The 20,416-nt window shown below is 41.1% G+C and overlaps 2 protein-coding genes across 2 annotated transcripts in view; both read right to left on the reverse strand.

The window, feature by feature from the left end:
* ATG14 (autophagy related 14) overlaps positions 1–7,973 on the reverse strand; it is a gene marked incomplete at its 3' end in the record, with an annotated part of 35,458 nt that extends 27,485 nt beyond the window's left edge. Inside the window, exon 1 of the mRNA XM_079699424.1 lies at positions 7,737–7,973. Coding sequence (XP_079555550.1) covers positions 7,737–7,957 — 221 coding nt within the window. The 5' untranslated portion in view covers positions 7,958–7,973. The remainder of the gene's footprint in view (positions 1–7,736) is intronic.
* A 2,268-nt stretch (positions 7,974–10,241) lies between these two features.
* The window catches only part of TBPL2 (TATA-box binding protein like 2), a gene marked incomplete at both ends in the record, with an annotated part of 33,800 nt that continues 23,625 nt past the window's right edge, over positions 10,242–20,416 (reverse strand). Inside the window, one exon of the mRNA XM_079699695.1 lies at positions 10,242–10,318. Coding sequence (XP_079555821.1) covers positions 10,242–10,318 — 77 coding nt within the window. The remainder of the gene's footprint in view (positions 10,319–20,416) is intronic.

Raw genomic sequence — 20,416 nt, forward strand, 5'->3', positions numbered from 1 at the left:
GTCCCACGCCATCAGAAAAGTAGCACCCGGGCATGCACTCTATCAGGGATCCTACTATTAATTCTGTGCTAGATGATCATTAACATCGTCCTAACACCTACAACTTACTGAGCACTTACTTAGTGTCTTTCATAAAATAACTCTAATCCCTCCATCTGCCTTTTCAGTCCTTTCCCTCATCCTCTGTGCCTAGGGTAACGGCAATAGAAAAGTCCAAGAAGCACTACTAATGTATTTTAAGAAAGGTAAAACAAACAAACAAAACCCACAAAACTTTCGAATATGCCATTGAGGGCCTTAAAAATTAGTAAACCCTTTAAACCACTTATGCAGTTCAAGGAAAAGATCAGAGATGACGAAGAAGATTTATGCCAATTGTGAAGTTAGTCATAATAGCAAAAACTGGAAACAACTTTAAAGTCCAAAAGGAGAATGATTATCAAACGACACCATATTGCCATGAAGGACATTAAAATATTTTTGTAGACAAAGACATTAGTATGTGTTGATGAGATGTTGGGTTAAAGAAAACGAAAAAGCAGAGCATCAAACTATATACACATGGTATGATTCCAAATGAAAAAAATATATTTACAAGCACACACATACATAGAAACAAGGCTGGAAGCAAATATAACAAAACACTAACAGTTGTGAGAATATGGGCAAAATCTGTTTCCTTCTTTAGGTATTATTGTACTTTACAAGTTTCCTACAATAATCATACATACTTTTATAATCAGAAAAAAAGACAGTATTCAATCAATTAAAATTTCTCAAGCTCCGCCTCTGGGGATCATATCCACTATAAAAATATACACAATCCCCTAAAAGTATCTAAAGTCCTTAGGTCTCATGACACCAATTATATTCCTTAGGTTCCTTAAATCTAAAAGCAGAAAATGAGCATTAACAGTTTTTAGGTCAGTGGTGGAGAATTATCCCCAGCTCCAATTTGGATACAGGTTTGGTGAAAAGTTAACGATGATTCTGGCTCTAGAAATAAGGCAGAAAGGCTTCTTGGGGAAGAGAGAGCACAAATGCCCCTGGAGAAGAGCACAGCAATCTCCCTTATTTAAGCAGAAATGGTTAAAGAACTGCATATTTCTTGAACTAGGATACTAACACAGCAAGAATTACTAGCCATCAAATTTTTCTCCCTTAAATTCTTTAGGCATTCAAGAATATAATGTTTATGGACAAATGCAACATGAAAAAACACAGTCCTTATCAGAATGGTTCTTCTATCTTATGTTAGAATATTTAAGTATGAGAAAATACACAGCTGACCCTTGAACAATGCAGGTTTCAACTGAGTGGGTCCACTAATATGCAGATATTTTTCAACAGTAAATACTACAGTACTACATGGTCGGAATTTGGTTGAATCTGTGGATGTGGAGGAACTGAGGATAAGGAGGGCTGCCTATAAATTACAGGTGAATTAACCCCTGTTGTTCAAGGGTTAACTGTAGTAAAAACATACTCCACTGGCAGGAATGAAGGTTAAGTGATTAGAAGAAAGTAGAAACAGAGCATTGTTTCGTTTTCTCCCTTGTAAAATGGGAATAGTGATTATCCTACTTGGTTATAGGGATTAAATAAGATAAATGTGAAAGCATCAGGTACAGGCACTTAGCACATAATATAGGCTAGTTTCCCTTTTCTTCATTGCAATGAGTGATTTTGCACTTAATCTTACTAATGTATTAAATTGAATATATATATATTTATATTTATTTATTTATTTATATTTATTTATTTATACATGTATTTCAGGTCTGGAGGTAAATTCAAGAATTAGCATAGCCCAGCAATAAGTAAGGAACAACTACTCTGAGTTTCCTCATTCTAAAAACAGATTAATAACTCATGGTTTTGTGGTAGGGAACAAATGACATAATAAATGTGAAATTCTTTTATAAATTCTAAAAGGTACACATAATGGTAAGAGTAGCCACTGATACTGATCGAAAACAAAAGTTATATTTTCTTAGCAGATCCACATGTATTGGTGTAAATACAATTAATAAGCTGCATGGGATGGGAGTTGTGACCCTTCTTGAAAGACAATACCAAACAGAAGTCAGGTTGATAAACGCTTGTCTAAAGATGGGGAGTCCAGCTACCTATTAGAGCTTTTATTCTGCTGAGTGGGGCATACAAATGTGGGCCCAGAACCAAAATCCTATGACAGTATTTTTATTAGCTACAGTGACTGACAACCAAAAAGATACTGGAGGGCAGAACAGAGATGTCTAAAGGGTAGTTTTTTGGATGTTGGCTGTGTCTTCCCCTTGAAATGTTCAGTAACATCTACATTTCTTGCTCGCCCTTTATCCCACCTCTCAATTTGTTTAGAGCCCATATTTCTGTTTCTTGGTAGAACTGTAGTCATATATTCTTAAAACTCATCAGTGAAGGTAGTGCTGCATTGTTTCTGATGCAAGGTACATATAAAAGCAATACTGGAACTTCCCTGGTGGTCCAGTGGGTAAGACTTCACGCTGACAATGCAGGGGGCCTGCGTTCAATCCCTTCAGGGAACCTGCATGCCGCAACTAATCGTTTGCATGCCACAACTAAGAAGCCTGCATGCTGCAACTAAAAAGATCCCGCATGCCGCAACTAAGACCCAGTGCAGCCAAAATAAGTTTAAAAAAAAAAGCAATACTACCCATATGCTCATAAATTTTGCCTTTCTTTTTGAACCACACTTTAAAATAACTGGTTCCTAAACCAGCAGGCAGATGTTCCTGGGTATCCTCAGATTATGTTCCCTGTCTCACTCCTACACTATCATAAACTGGTAAGCAATTTTTTTCAGTTTTGAGTGGAAAGATTACTTCAACTTGTTATCTATTGGGCAGCAGTCTTATTTTTGGTGTCAGATAAATGTATAATCCAGAAAATTATGTTCCTGTTAAAAGACCTGTAATTTTTTTTTTAAATAAATTTATTTATTTATTTAATTTTTAAATTTTTGACTGCTTTGGGTCTTTGTTGCTGTGCACAGGGTTTCTCTAGTTGCAGCGAGCGGGGGTTACTCTTTGTTGTGGTACACGGGCTTCTCATTGCGGAGCATGGGCTCTAGGCACGCGAAGGATTCAGTAACTGTGGCACGCAAGCTCGGTAGTTGTGACTCACAGGCTCTAGAGCTCAGGCTCAGTAGTTGTGCCACACGGGCTTAGCTGCTCTGCGGCATGTGAGATCTTCCCGGACCAAGGATCGAACCCGTGTCCCCTGTAGTGGCAGGCGGATTCCCAACCACTGCGCCACCAGGGAAGTCCAAGACCCGTAATTTTTAAATGTTCTCCAGTACAAGATCCAAAGGAGACTGTGTTGCGAGTGCTGCTTAAAATCATTCCTCTTCATCTCTTAAGGAAGCACACACATCAAAAGGCAGATGAAAAAGCAGAGAAGAAAGTGGGCACTGTTTTCGGACTGAGGCCAAGGTGGGAGATGAGGAAAGGATAGTGCTGGGAGGGTACCAAGGTTATAAGGAAGTGTTCCCACTGAACAATAACAAAAAAAGTAGCGCATTCAGGTATTTTTCAATCTAACTGCCAAACTCATACTGTCCACAAAATTATGTAAAGATGCATGTTCCCTGCTTAGGAGTCAGAAGAACTAATTATTGGGAGGCAGATTTGTTCTTTAATATCTAATTTTCCTTGAACTGCTAAACCATTACAAACTATATATTCAGCTAGTCTATTAATGAAACCTGAAAAAACTACATCTACATTTACAAGAGCTTTGATATGCACATCACATTCAAGATCCTTATAGGCACAGCTAATCTGGCTAATTTACTGAAAAGAATCAGAGGTTAAACAAGAGTATTTAAATTGTGCTGTAAGCTTCCATATTTTATTTCAAAGTGGTTTCCAACAGTTAGTGAGGAGCTTTTCATAAGTAAAAGGAAAAAAGTCTGAAAGCAAAATTTTTCGTAAATACTGAAGACAACAGAATATCTCACAATCAACCTTTGGCCCAAAATTTTAAGGCTTATTAGTAGTCAGTGTAAAGCTCTGAGAGCAGAGACCTGCCTTTCTCTTCTGTAACTGCCAGAATATTTTATGCAGATAACTGTACCCAATGAGAGCTCAGTAAAGCTGATTTGACCATTAGGACAGTGGTCCTGGGTCTCAACAGATTCTCACATCCTACTAGATGCTAGGCACTGTGCTGGGAACAAAGGGAAACAAACAAGCAAACTCCTCTTCCTTAGGAATACAAGGTTCAGAACGGGGAACGATGGGAAGTGAAGTGAAGCTGTCTGTTATCCCTGAACCTTAAAATTTCTTTTTCATTTCTAAATTTTGAATGGTTCTGGTATTTAGTTTTCACTTTTCTGCTTGGTCATAAAAAGAAATCCACTACAACACATCCCTCTTCTGAAAATAATTTGTATTTCAGCTTCTAAAGTTGTCTTGCCTTTACCATTCCTTCAACAATCTGCTTATTGTGTGCTACCCACTGCCGCTGCACTAAGCACTGGGGATCCAACTGAACAAAACCAGAATTCATGCCTGCGTGGAACTACATTCTAGATGCAGTTACTTTCCTCAAAAAAGTAACACCACTTACCATGCTCAATACCATGAAAGAATTGAGTATTGTGACAGATATGGGGGGGAGAGATGGAAGTGGGGACCTATCTTAGTGAAGGTCAGGGACGTCTCACTGAGGAAGTAACATTTAAGTTGAGACATGAAAGGAAAAGTGACAATCAGGAGGAACAGTGTTCCAGGCAGAGGGAACAGCAAGGAAAAAGACCCATGGGTGGAAAAGTTTCATGTGTCTGAGGATGTGAGAGAAGGCCCAACTACTGAGCTGTGAACATGAGGGTACATGGCAAGCGTTTATTTTTTGAGTACTTAATACATGCTAGACATCATGCTAAGTACTTCAGTGCATGCTCTTATGTAATCACTACCAGAAACCTATGAAGTTAGATACTCCATTTTCAAAATGAAATAAGCACAGGAGAGACTAAGAAACTTCAAAATCACATAGCAAGTGGTGGAGCTTGGATTCAATTCAAAACAGCTTGAATCCAAAGACCACATTTTAAACTCAACCTTACAGCCAAAGTTAGAAGGTAGGCAGTAGCCAAATCACATGGGGCTTAATATGCCATGGTAAGGAGCTTGAATTATATTTTAAATAAAGTGGAAAGCCACTGAAAAGGTTTAAGCAAAACAGTGACATTATCTGATTTACATTTCTACTGTGGCTGTTGTGTGAAGGCCAGAGGGAGGCTAGGGAGTAGCTGTATGTGTAAAAGAAAGGAAACTAATAAGTAGCCGTGAGAGAAATGATAGTGGTCTGGACCAGAAGTAGACAGATTCAAGATCTACTCTGGAGCAGATCAAATTAGACTTGTCAATATTTTGGATACAAGGAATAAGAAAAAAGGAAAAACCTAGGATAACTCCCGGGTTTCTGGCTTTAGTGACAAATGGGTCGTGATTTATAATAATGAAGTGATTCAGAATCATACTAAGTTTGGGAAGGAAGGGTAGATTGACCCAATCATTCAACAAATCTTTATTAAGCTTCTACTATGTGAGGATACAGCAGAGTACAAAACTGCTTTGTTCTCACAGAGCTTACATCACTGGAGCAGGGGGCAGTTAGACAAATTAATATGTAAACCATAAGACGGTGATAAGTGCTATGGAAAACAATAAAGCAGGTTAAGTGGGAAAGGACGTTACTATTTCAGTTGAATAGTCCAAAGAAAGAGTTCCTCTAATGTATGAGCAGAGGCCTAAAGGAATCAAAGGAAGGAGCCCTGAAGACTTCTAGAAGAAAAGAGTCCTGGCAGTCTGAATAAGACTGCAGTGGTCCTGAAGCAGGAGTGTTCTTGGTATGTTTGAGGACTGGCACAGAGGCCAGGATGGTACTGCAGAGTGGGTAAGGGAAAAGCAACAGGAGATCAACGGAGGAACAGACAGTACAGAACTTTGGATAAGGACTTTGGCTTTTTTTTTTACTTTGGGTAAAACAGGAAACCCCTGGAAGATGTGAACAGAGGCATGGAGGAGTGGTGTTACTCTGGCTGCAATATGGGAATTACACTATAAAGGAGAAAGGGAAGCAGGAACTCAAGAGGCAATAATCCTCTGGTGGACCAAACCAGGAGGGAGTGAAAGGGTTGGATTTAGGATAGGTTTTGAAGGGTGGATGGGATTTGTTGATGGGATTATATATGGTGGCATTAAGAGAGGAGTCAAGGAAGACTGGAAGGTTTCTTTGGCCTGTGCCAGGGAGTGAGGTTACCATTTACTGGGCTGGAATGAGCATGAGAGGAACAGATTTATGATGGATAATCATGAATTCAGTGCGCCATATTAAGATGGAGATTCTCATTACAAATTTAAATACAGACAGAGTATGCAGCTGTTTTCTTGATTTCACAAAGGCCTGGGTTGGAGATACAAGTCTGGCAGTCTTCAGCATATAGACGATATTTAAATTATGGGAATTAATCTTAGAAAAAGTATATGGAGAAGAGGGTCCAGAACTGAACCCATGATAAACTCCATCAGTTAGACATTTCCATCTCATACCTAGTATTCTTATAATAAAACTGTGTTAATTTTTTAAGCTATTACTTATTACATCAGCAGTTTCTAAAGTCATCAAGTACATCAAATGAGACACAGTGATGAACTAAAAGACTGTATCATACAAATCTCCTCAAAAGAAATGAACTCCATTCATGATGAGAGGACTGTCAGCAACTCAAAAAACACTTCCAAATACAGCCGTTATATAATCCAGGGGTTAAGTGCATGGCATATGGGTTCAGGCTGCCTGGAATTTAATTCTGGTCCCCACACTTATTATCTGTGTGACCCAGGGAAAGGTACTGTGCAGTTTCCTTAGCAGTAAGTTACAGAAAATAACTTACCGGGTTGTTGTAAATGAATTAATACCTGAACTTTTGCACTGAAAAAATTAGCTGGCTTAATATCATTGACACTAAGTTATTGAAACAGAAGTTGGGCCTGAGAGACCTTGCAGCTAATCACACTAATTTTTCAATTATCTTAACCAAGGACTCGTAGGTCTCTGTTTAAATTTCAAAACAAGGCCAAAACTCGTCTTTGAATTCTCTTAACTAAGGGCTTGCAGCTCCCAGTCTGGATTTTAAAACAAAGCCAAAACACATACCCAAACTCCTTAGCATCTAAAACAATCTTTGGAAAAGGGAGGAACTAGCTAGCCTAGTTCACACATTAGAGTAAGCATGTCTGATAAGATCCACCTGTGACACAGGCTACCAGGGCCCGAATCCCTCTTAACCAGTTATTTGTTTCTCCTCTGGTCTCTCCTCTAGAGAATGAACGTGCTTTCGAAAACAAAGGTTAAACCCAGCATTTGAATGGGAGTGGAACAAAGTACCGAGAATCCAACTCTATGGCAGTAATAGGAGAAGACCTCTCCACAGCCACCATCTATCCCTTTTCCCTAGTACCCAAGAGCACCGTGAGGTCAGACTCCTCTCGAGTGGATTAGGGGGAAACGGCGACCTTCTCTCTTCTGGCCTCCATCCCCGACTCTTACCCCTGGGAGCAAAGCGCCGGCGCAAAGCAGTTACCCTCCCTACCTCCCCCTCCTCTCGCTGGGCTCCGGGGCCCAAACTCAGGCCCCAGGCTCCAGCCTCCGAGCCGGTGGAGATACCCGGGTTAGAAACCATAGGGCCGTGGCGGCTGCCGTACCTTTCACGGTCGCGGCCGTCGAAGTAGACGAAATCGCCGCTCTGGACGCACTTGGCGCAGGTCAGCCGCCGGCGGGTGGTGTTGCACAGTGGGCACCGCTCGACTGCCACGTACAGTCCCTCCGCGTCGTCCACGGAGTCTACGAGGTCCCGGGCGACGGGCTGGGGCCCGCAGCCAGGAGCCTCCGGCGCCCGGGATCCCTTCCCACTGGGAGACGCCATGATGGACTGAGAGCAGAGCCAGTCACGTGGGATCTTGTTTTCAACCAGGTGCATCCTGGGCGAGGAGGAGGAGGGGCCTGGGGAGGGGCCGGAGGCGCGGCGGGAGTCCCGCGAGACCCTCGCCCGGCCTCGCCCAGCCCTCGGCCGCCGAGGGCCGAAGGGGCAGTGGCTTTTTCTGACAGCTCGGGGGCGGCCGCTTCCGAAGCAGGAATTATGTTTAGACGGGCGAGTCAGCCCAACAGAATGTCATCAGCGGCTCAATCACGCCCAGGCTACACGTTAACGCCTCCAGCTTGTGCAAGAAATAGTAATACGATGCCCTAAGGATTCTGGGAAAACAGACTGGGAACACAATGAGGGAATTTCTGTCATTCGCTCTGGATGCTTTTAAATTTGGCTAAAACTACCGCAGAGTTGGGTGAGGGAACTGGGTCTTGGAACGAGGTTGAATTTTGGCCCACCCGCCTTCTTAATAGCTGTGTAATTCGGGGCAAATTCCTCACCTCTCTCTGCCTGTGTTCTTAACTGTTAAATGGAAAGAATTTCAGTACCCACCTAAGGATTAATAAGTAAATCCGTTTAATAGTAATCTGATAAGTACTTTACCAATAATAGCTAACCAGTGGAAACAACTGTACTTGAACGTGTAAATCAAAGTTGTATCTTTCTGAAAAATAAATTTTAATGTCCAGCATTCCACCCCTTCTCTGGGCCATATCTTAAAGAATTTGAACTAGGTAGAATTTAACATGGTTAGATGACTCCAAATTTCCTTCTGTGGGGATAAATAGGGTGGGTTAGAGGATTATATCAGAGTAACTAGTGTTTGAATATGCCTGTAAACTACAGAAGAAAAAAATAGGCTCATAGGTCAAATGATCAAGACCACTGATTCTCAAGGATTATTTTGGCAGGCTGTAAATTAATGACTGCCCTAAATTCTCTCTCCAGCTAGGGCTTCTCTCCCAAGTTCCATACCCCCAAATTCATAACTGCCTACACTAGGCTTAAAGTAATGTACAGTGACCACCAACAAACTCAGCAATTGGGAAACTGAAATTAAAACTGAACTCCCAGGGATTCCCTGGCAGTCCAGTGGTTAGGACTCCAAGCTCTCCCTTCTCAGGGCCACAGTTCGATCCCTAGTCAGGGAACTAAAATCCCACAAGCCTGCATGTTGCCGCCAAAACAAAAATAAAACAAAAAAACCCTGAACTCTCCCTCCCCACAAATGTCTCCTCATCTTAGTGAAAGACAATCACTGCCCACTTGGGAACAAGGGCCATGACTCCTGTTAGTCCATCCCTCCCTGTTAATCTCCACCTCTCCATCAAATGCGGCTGATTCCACAACCTAATTAGGTCTGGAAGCTGAGCTCTTTGCTCCAGCCTCTTAGTCTTATCTGGTCTATTTTAATACAATTACATAGGATTATAAAAGTACCCCAAAAAAGTGCAAAATCCCTAAACTGTTTTCAAAGTAGACCTTATACTAAACCTGAATGGTTCCTGAAAGTTTAAGATTTATTTTTGGGCTTCCCTGGTGGCGCAGTGGTTGAGAGTCCGCCTGCCGATGCAGGGGACACGGGTTCGTGCCCTGATCCGGGAAGATCCCACATGCCGCGGAGCGGCTAGGCCTGTGAGCCATGGCCGCTGAGCCTGTGCGTCCGGAGCCTGTGCTCCCCAACGGGAGAGGCCACAACAGTGAGAGGCCCGCGTACCGCAAAAAAAAAGATTTATTTTTAAGGGAGGGAAATAATTTTCTCCGATCATTTCAAACAAAAGGATGTTTATTTAATTTTTCTTAAGTTTTCAGACTTCCATGTTTCATTTGTATTCTGACAGGATCCTTCACAGGCCCGTCCGTACCTAATGGCCCGGATCATCTACTCACTATTTAAAAAGGCAAAAAATAGACAATTTTCTATCCTGTTTTATGCAGTTATTTGAAATTTCTATATACTGCTATGTATTTTTAGAGAACACATGTTAATGTACTACATCTTTAACAAGAGCAAAGCATTAAATTTTAATGACGTTACAGTATCATTCTAGCAAGGCCCTAAATCTTTCAAATTCTGAAGTTTACTTTTTCCATTTTAAAAATAACATATGAGTCATTTTGAAAAAAAGTTTCTTCATTTCTTAGGCATGGTTACTCATACAGAATCACACTTTAATAACTAAAGTCAAAATGTGCATGGAATATCTGTAATCCAGCTGTTTCTGTGCTGGGCTTATGCACATATTCAAACCAACATACTGTGAGATGTTGAATGATATACTCAGGTTTTTTTAAAACCCTTTAGAATAGGGTAGATGTTTTCAAATGCTTCATAGATCTCAGAACGTTCTTTGGCACCTGTAAAGAAATACAAGTTTACATAATCTTTAAAAACAATACTAAAATTTTCTTAAGACTAAAACTTCATTGTCATCTCCAGTTACTTTTAATACAATAACATCTCTTTAGGTGTACCTGAGAAGTGACATTTATTCCTGGTAAAGACAAAAGAATTTGGTGACCACAGCTACATTCCCACAAACACATACCCTAGAGCAGAGTTCTCCAGTATCAGTATGTCTTTAGCCTCCTAGGGCATAGTATGAAATAGGGAATGTTATCTCTCAGTGTGTTATGAACGTGACCACAGAACACGACCTTCATCAGCACCTGTGGGCACTTAGCTACCAGCAAAAGGAACTTCCTTTGATCTACTCATGTCTACTTAACATGCTGATTCCCTAATACTGACTGAGACAAACTATTCTAAAGTTTTAAATTTCAGTATATGGGAAGGGATTATTAGAGGGGAAAACTGTACCATTGTTACCCTTAAAGTTTCAAGAGCTCTTTAATTATAACTGCTCTAGGAGTTTAAATGGATAAAAACGTGAATTAGACAGTCCCCACCCTTGAAAGAGATTATCAGTCAGCCCTACTCATATCTCTCACCACCAACCACCACTACTAACTTTCCCCTTTCAAAGCTATGCAGGCACATTATGCTAAGGGTTAAGGACTGGTGGTATTTATGTTTATGTGGAACTGTCAGCTAATCGGGAAACTATTATCTGATATTATTGGGCAGGAGGCAAGGAGATTAATGAAAATATAAAAACTATTAGCATGAAGAAAAATGGAGGTAGTTTAAGTTGGTAAAGACTCGTTCTTGAGAACTATAAACAAGGAGGAAGGCTCAGTGAGAGAGCAGGAATAACCTGTGGTTATCTGGTTTAAGGATGGGACTAGTGAGAGGGAATTACCAAAACGAGGATCACCAGATTTGAGAAGCAGGTAGAAATCAGGATTCAGAATCCAGGATGAGCTATAATAATTTAAAAAATGGAAAATAGCAAGTGTTGGCAAAGAGACTGAGAAATTGGAACCCTCATACATTGCTGGTGGGAACTTAAAATGGTTCAGCTACTATGGAAAACAGTCTGGCAATTCCTCAAAAATGTTAAAATAAGAATTACCATGTGACCCAGCAATTTCACTCCTGGGTATCTGGGTATATACCCCCCCAGATTGAAAACAAGTACTCAAATAACAGGCATGTAGATGTATATTCATTGCCGCACTATTCATAATAGCCCCAAAGTGGAAACAACCCAGTGTCTACCAACAGATGAATGTATAAATGAATTGTGGTAGATACATACAATGTAATATTATACTGCCATAAAAAGGAATCAAGCACTGAACATACTGCAATTGGATGAACCTCAAAAACATTATGCTAAGTGAAAGAAGCCAAACATGAAAGGTCACATATTGTATGATTCTGTTTATATGAAGTCTCCAGAATAGGTAAATTCACAGAGACAGAATGAAGACCGGTGATTGCCAGGGGCTAGGGTGAGGGAGAAATGGGGAAAAACTGCCTAATGATATGGGACTTTATTTTGGAGTAATGGAAACGTTTTGGCACTAGATGCGGTGGTTGCACAACATTCTGAATGAACTAAATGCCCCTCAATTGTTCATTTTAAAATGGTTAAATTTGTGCTATTTGAATTTCACCTCAATAAATTAAAAAAAGTTTTAAGAATCAAAAATGAAGTACTTATAAGCCTAAAACCGGGGGGTGGGATAGGTAAGGGCAAAAAGTTACTTATTCATTGCCTAAGAATTTACTCTCCGAGTCTCCACCCTCAAAGATGTGGGGTGGGGAGGAAGGTGAATTATTGACATGGTTAACAGAAACTCTGTACCTCTGAGGTAGGAAAAATCCCTTAAGCCTCAGCAAATTTTAATTATAGCACTAAAATTTTAGTTTCTAAAGAGATTGGTTTTGTAGAAACCAAAAAGTGAGTTGGGGAAGCAGTTAAGTAAAAGACTACTATAAAAAGATTCTCTGCCTCTGGTTTGATGGACTTTTTCAGCTTCTGGATACATTTGAACACAACAGCTTTAATTGGGAGACAGTGAAGTATAACAGGTATAGCAAACACACACACACATTCACCCAATGCCTCCCTCCCCTAAACTAAGGTTCTTTTTATATTTAATTGAGTAACAGAGTATCTAGGTCCAGCATTTTGGGTAACCATGTACTTCGGGATTTTTTCGTAACACTTAAAAAAAAATCATACCTAAGAGCATTACATTCAAGCCCAGAAGAGTATAATGTTCTGGCATGCCCTAGAGAGTAGAAAACACCCATCACCCAAGAGGGAATGGACGTTGAGAGTGATCATTATTTTATATCATAGAAAAACAACTTTAGACACAAAAGGGCTTTAGGGAAATTATCTAGTACAATTTTTTTATTTCCTGTGTGGGAAAACGAGGCCCAAGGAGTTGAAGTTCCCCTGAATCATGAGTATCAGCTATGAGGGAAGACCTCATGTATCCAGTGTTCCTTCCTTTACACCAAAAGTCATCAAATAAACATTGCCAGGAATTGTAAATCTCAATGAGGGGATTCGGTCAATTTAGTGAAATATTTCCTCACTGAAGTATTGGCATAAAAATTTTGAGGAAACCTAAATTGTCCCCATAGTCCTATTAATAATCAATCTATAATCAAACATCCCAATTTGTAGCACCAGACTCTGATTATATATATGACTCTTGTCTTTTAAGCAAAACCTACCAGTCCTTTCCTTCAAGTAATGATGACCACCACTTTGGGGGATAAACACCATTCCTAACTGTGGCAAGTGAGGTAGAAATTCTGTGGCTGGTGCATTGGAGAAAGGACTGGCTTGAGATCAAACCATATGGGCTCAAATGCAAGGTCTACAACTAACTAGGTTTGAAATCACAGGCAGGTTGCTTAACTTCTGAGTTTCCATTTCCTTACCTATAAATAAGGACAACGGCCTTCTCATAGGGTTACTATAAGGGTTACATGAACAAGTTTTTGCAAAAAGTCCTTTGCAAACCATAACATTTAACAAGATTTAAGCCATTATTATTGTCCTAGAAGAATGTACTTCAGGATTAGGGATGCTGGGATGGCTGGTCCACGAACACATGGCTTATTACTTGGTTCTGTGAGAACCAGTATCACGTAATTTGTCTTCTTCACCAGGGCAGGATTTTTGCCAGATGAGGGGTATGTTTTATTTGCTTTGGCATCCTCAGCACCTAAAACAGTAATAACTACCTGGTAGGCACCCAAAGTTTCTTAAATATCTATCACCTGTCGATACAGTTTGTAAGCTCATCCCTACCCCTTAGCCAGCCCAAATATCACTTTCCAATACTACTTGGATTTTACAATACTATTCTTATACCAAGTCACAACTACACATCTTAGTTTTCCAAGTGATAGCATACGTGTGTGCATGAAAGTGAAAATCTTACAAATTGCAAAAAACCTCAGCATTTAATCACTCAAGGTATACATTTTACAGTATATACTAAGTCACTATTAGTGGTGGATCCCCAGTAATGATTGACGGGGATATCCTGTTTTATCTCTGGCCCACTCACTATTAAGTCTTGCCATTTTTATGCGGCCCTCTGACCTACTCATTTCCAAGAACCACTGACATCTAACTGATTGACAGTGACCCTTGGTAACAAAGACCCAGCTTCTTCGTCCTTTATGCTGGAAGGAAGTAAGTGTGTGAAGTATTTTTCTAAAGCCTCTTTAAACTTCCTATTCCTATCATCTGGGCAAGGCATGAGAGCAAAATTTCATCTTTTTGAATGCTAGGGAAAAAAGAAGAAGAGTGGGACGTAACAACAGCTAACGTTTACACCATGTTTACTGTACGCCAGGCCTCGTTCTTCTGCCTCCTCATAACACTTAGCAGGTAGCTTCTATGGGCACCCGTCTTACGTATGTGGAAATCAAGGTGGAGAACAACCTCACCCAAGGTCAACACAGCCAATAAATGGTAAAGCTTGGATTCAAACTAGACAATTGGCTTCCCGAGCTCAGCCTCTTAGCCAACACACCTGCTGCCTCTCACCACTAAGAGAGTATTTATCATTCCTTAGCTGACAAGGAGGATTAGGAGGAAGGGGGCCCAAAAGACCACACAGGTGTTTTCACAGACATCTAAAGAGCTGGGGGACGGTGAGTACGAGAAGATGGTGGGCTCTGAAGCCAGGCATGTGCAGCATGTATAGCTGTTTGACATTGTTAAGGTTACTTGACCTCTCCATTGTCCTCATTTAACAGGTGAGGAGACTGAGACGTTAAGTACAGCCTCACAGAGTTAACCAGAACCCACATAAAAGCCCTTACTTATCATAGTGCCTGGCACGAGTGCCCAACATATCTTAACTCTATTACGTCTCATCTTAGAAGTGAAAGTTGACGTATTTGCTGTTCATTGTACATTGTTGCAGCAGATCCTAGCTATACTATTCATTTTACCATGGTTTGAGAAAAAGCATTGGTCCTAAATGTCACATTAGCCATAGAAAAGCAGCACAGACCTGGAAAAGCAGTGTTAAGCTTGACCCAGGTCCCTTTGCTGTTTGCTGTCTGGGACCATGACAAAGTAGGATAGCAGAGCCTCAGCTCACTTAACCATTCATTCAGATGTAGCCTTAGACACGGTGGCTGCAGCTTTGGCACCTCAAGGGAACAAGACAATTTTACAAGGATAAATTATTTTCAAAGACCCTGCAAATGGCATGTGATACAAAAGTTTCAAATTGCCATCCATTTGTTCTATGCGCATTGGTGTTCTACAGCTCCTACCTAGGGGAGAGCTGGGATCCACTATTTAATACAGTGAAATTCAAAGTGTGTTTGTAATTTCAATACTCTAACACTTTCTAGGCAAAAGTTACTTACCCTTGTTGGGACCTTGATTTTAAAACAGCTCTGCAGAGTCTTGCCATGTTGGACTAGACCATGGGAGCCTCTAGGACGCCACTGGATGCTCTACACGACCATCCCCAGCTGAAGTTCTAGAGTCAAGGCTAAAAGGAGGCCTCTTTGGTCCCTTTCCCCACATGTACACCCAAAATTGGGTCCTTGAGTTTTTAACCCACTTGCAGGTGGAAAAAGTCTAGGTAAGTAAGGATAAGGAATAAGGAGCATTTGTCTCTAGGTTTGAAGCAAAAGCAACCTAAGCCATGTTATTCCAGGTAAAGTACTTTAAGACAATATGGCATAAACAGGGGAAAAAATCTCAATAGATGGTAATTACCCATATTTCAGTAGTAAGACATTGGCTAGCTTTTACTTCACAATACATATAAGCAGAAATTTGGATTTCAATCAATACATCTCTTTCCGCCTCTCCACAAAAGTGATGATCTATGTCTTACAAGACTGAAGAAATTTAGCTTTGCCTGTTGTTTGGGCTGAACGCATTAACAAATTTTAAGAGAAGTATACTGTATGGTCTTCAGGACTGTGTGTTGACAATCCTTTACTTGTGTGATTTGAAACTTCTAGCAAATGTGCACATGAAAGGTTTTTTTTCCTTTTAATTTGGGGTAAGAAAGTTGGTCTGAATTAAGAATATTTAAAGAAACTTGTTCTGGTGTACCTGTAATAGGAACTTAGCCTGTACTTGGCAATTTGCACTTTTAATAAGACAGTTCATAATAATACATAGCACACAGATGAAAGCATCCTTCCAAAGGTCTTGAAGTTTATTCCCTTGAGTAGGGCCTATATTTGCCTCCAATCTATTCTATTCCATTTACTTTGCAGACTTCTTCCCCTTCCTTCAGAACGTATAGAGGGAAACTTTATGTCAGTCACTAGGAGGTCCTAATTATTCCACACACTATATTGGTGACATCTGAGGAACTGCAGCTTTGCTGTATTCAAAAGGCTCTTGAATTCCGAACAGGCTTTCCCCACTTTGAAGACACATTAGTTACTTTTCAGAGAAAAGAAAACTATAAAACTTACTGAGCGCTCTAAAAGAAGACTTAACAACAGATACTCCATGTTTCTGGATGCTGAGTAATAGAAAGTTTCTCAAATTAATTCAGCTAATGCAGAAATCTCAATTGGTTTTAGATGGGGCAAGATGTTATAAAATCTTAAAGTTTATTTGGAAGAATAAATATTTGAGAGGAGCTAATAAAAGAGAAGTAAACTGGGGATATAAAGAGGGGAATAAAGAGGAGAAACTGGCCCTATCAGATATAGAGACCACTAGAATTAAAGCAGATTTATAACCACAATATAGTATAAATATAATAGGATTATCATAGCATATTTCTGGAGCAAAGGCAGGACTGGAGAACAGACCCATATATAAAAATAAAGGTCAAAAGGAGTCATCACAAATTAATAATGAGGAGAACATGTAGTTTTAAGATGTCTAGCTAGCTGTTTGGGGGTGGGATATAATCAATTTGGCTCATACCATATAAACTTGGTATTCATACAGGTACAGGAGACTAAAATGTGGAAAAAGTCAGACAAAATAAGGCAAAAATAGTAAACTTCAGTAGAATGTTACAGAAAAGAGTCTCCGGGAGAAGCAGAGGAAGATGGCGGAAGAGTGAGACGCGGAGATCACCTTCCTCCCCACAGATACATCAGAAATACATCTACACGTGGAACTGCTCCTATAGAATACCCACTGAACGCTGGCAGAAGACCTCAGACCTCCCAAAAGGCAAGAAACTCCCCACGTACTTGGGTAGGGCAAAAGAATAAACAGAGACCAAAGAATAGGGACGGGACCTGCACCAGTGGGAGGGAGCCGTGAAGGAGGAAAGGTTTCCACACACTAGGAAGCCCCTTCTCGGGCGGAGACTGCGGGTGGCGGAGGGGGGAAGCTTCAGAGCCGTGGAGGAGAGCACAGCAACAGGGGTGTGGAGGGCAAAGTGGAGAGATTCCGGCACAGAGGATCGGTGCCGACCGGCACTCACCAGCCCGAGAGGCTTGTCTGCTCACCCGCTGGGGCGAGCGGGGTCTGGGAGCTGAGGCTCGGGCTTCGGTCGGAGCGCAGGGAGAGGACTGGGGTTGGCGGCGTAAACACAGCCTGAAGGGGTTAGTGCACCACGGTTAGCCGGGAGGGAGTCCGGGAAAACGTATGGACCTGCCGAAGAGGCAAGAGACTTTTTCTTCCCTCTTTGTTTCCCGGTGCGCGAGGACAGGGGATTAAGAGCGCTCCTTAAAGGAGCTCCAGCGCGAGCCGCAGCTATCAGCGCGACCCCAGAGACAGGCCTGGGACGCTAAGGCCGCTGCTGCAGCCACCAAGAAGCCTGTGTGCAAGCACAGGTCACTATCCACACCTCCCCTCCCGGGAGCCTGTGCAGCCCGCCACTGCCAGGGTCCCGGGATCCAGGGACAACTTCCCCGGGAGAACGCACGGCGCGCCTCAGGCTGGTGCAACGTCACGCCGGCCTCTGCCGCTGTAGGCTCGCCCCGCACTCCGTACCCCTCCCTCCCCCCGGCCTGAGTGAGCCACAGCCCCTGAATCAGCTGCTCCTTTATCCCCGTCCTGTCTGAGCGAAGAACAGACGCCCTCCGGAGACCTACACGCAGAGGCGGGGCCAAATCCAAAGCTGAACCCCGGGAGCTGTGCGAACAAAGAAGAGAAAGGGAAATCTCTCTCAGCAGCCTCAGGAGCAGCGGATTAAAGCTCCACAATCAACTTGATGTACCCTGCATCTGTGGAATACCTGAATAGACAACGAATCATCCCAAATTGAGGAGGTGGACTTTGGGAGCAAGATTTATTATTTTCCCCCCTTTTCCTCTTTTTGTGAGTGTGTGTGTATATGCTTCTGTGTGAGATTTTGCCTGTATATCTTTGCTTTCACCATTTGTCCTAGGGTTCTGTGCGTCTGTTTATTTTTTATTTTTTTTTTACTTAAAATTCTTTTTCTTAATTATTTTTTATTTTAATAACTTTATCTTACTTTGTTTTATCCTCTTTCTTTCTTTTTTTCTATTTTTTCTCCCTTTTATTCTGAGCCGTGTGGATGAAAGGCTCTTGGTGCTCCAGCCAGGTGTCAGGGCTGTGCCTCTGAGGTGGGAGAGCCAACTTCAGGACACTGGTCCACAAGAGACCTCCCAGCTCCCCATAATATCAAACGGCGAAAATCTCCCAGAGATCTCCATCTCAACACCAAGACCCAGCTCCACTCAACGACCAGCAAGCTACAGTGCTGGACACCCTATGCCAAACAACTAGCAAGACAGGAAAACAGCTCCATTCATTAGCAGAGAGGCTGCCTAAAATCATAATAAGGCCACAGAGACCCCAAAACACACCACCAGACGTGGACCTGCCCACCAGAAAGACAAGATCCAGCCTCATCCACCAGAACACAGGCACTAGTCCCTTCCATCAGGAAACCTACACAATCCACTGAACCAACCTTAGCCACTGGGGACAGACACCAAAAACAACGGGAACTACGAACATGCAGCCTGCGAAAAGAAGACCCCAAACACAGTAAGATAAGCAAAATGAGAAGACAGCAAAACACACAACAGATGAAGGAGCAAGGTAAAAACCCACCAGACCTAACAAATGAAGAGGAAATAGGCAGTCTACCTGAAAAAGAATTCAGAATAATGATAGTAAAGATGATCCAAAATCTTGGAAATAGAATAGAGAAAATGCAAGAAACATTTAACAAGGACCTAGAAAAACTAAAGAAGAAACAAGCAATGATGAACAACACAATAAATGAAATTAAAAATACTCTAGAAGGGATCAATAGCAGAATAACTGAGGCAGAAGAATGGATAAGTGACCTGGAAGATAAAATAGTGGAAATAACTGATGCAGAGCAGAATAAGGAAAAGAGTCTCAACCACTTACTTCAAGAATTTTAAAAACCTTCTTTATGTAAAAATAAGTCACCTGGAAAAAGTCACAAATAAAGCAATTACTTTCGATATTATGGTGAACTCATACAAATCCTTTGTGAAAATAAAAACAAAAATAAACAAATGGGACCTCATTAAACTTAAAAGCTTCTGCACATCAAAGGAAACCATAAACAAAACAAAAAGACAGCCCACAGAATGGGAGAGAATATTGCAAACAAAGCGACCGACAAGGGATTAATCTCCAAAATATACAAATAGCTCATGCAGCTCTATGTCAAAAAAAACAAACAACCCAATCAAAAAATGGGCAGAAGATCTAAACAGACATTTCTCCAAAGAAGACATATAGATGGCTAAAAGCACATAAAAAGATGCTCAACATCACTAATTATCAGAGAAATGCCAATCAAAACTACAATGAAGTATCACCTCACACCGGTCAGAATGGCCATCATCAAAGTCTACAAACAGTAAATGCTGGAGAGGGTGTGGAGACAAGGGAGCCCTCATACACTGTTGGTGGGAATGTAAATTGGTACAACCACTATGGAGAACAGTATGGAGGTTCCTTAAACTAAAAATAGAACTACCATATGACCCAGCAATCCCACTCCTGGGCATATATCCAGAGAAAACCATAATTAAAAAAGATAATGTACCCCCACAATGTTCACTGCAGCACTATTTACAATAGCCAAGACACGGAAGCAACCTAAATGTCCATCGACAGAGGAATGGATAAAGATGAAGTAGTACATAAACACAATGGAATATTACTCAGCCATAAAAAAGAATGAAATAAGGCCATTTGAAGCAACATGGATGGACCTAGAGATTATCATACTAAGTGAAGTAAGTCAGAAAAGGACAAATATCATATGATAACACTCATATGTAGAATCTAATTTTACAAAAATGACACAAATGAACTTATTTACAAAACAGAAACAGACTTACAGATATCAAAAACAAACTTATGGTTACCAAAGGGGAAATGTGGGGGATAGGGATAAATCAGGAGCTTGGGATGAACATATGCACATTACTATACATAACACAGATAACCAACAAGGACCTACGGTATAGCACAAGGAACTCTACTCAATATTCTGTGATATCCTATATGAGAAAAGAATCTGAAAAAGAATGAATATATGTATATGTATAACTGAATCACTTTGCTGTACACCTGAAACTAAGACAACATTGTAAATCAACTATACTCC

The sequence above is a fragment of the Hyperoodon ampullatus genome (genome assembly GCF_949752795.1).
Source record: "Hyperoodon ampullatus genome assembly, chromosome: 3".
NCBI classification, from domain to species: domain Eukaryota; kingdom Metazoa; phylum Chordata; class Mammalia; order Artiodactyla; family Ziphiidae; genus Hyperoodon; species Hyperoodon ampullatus.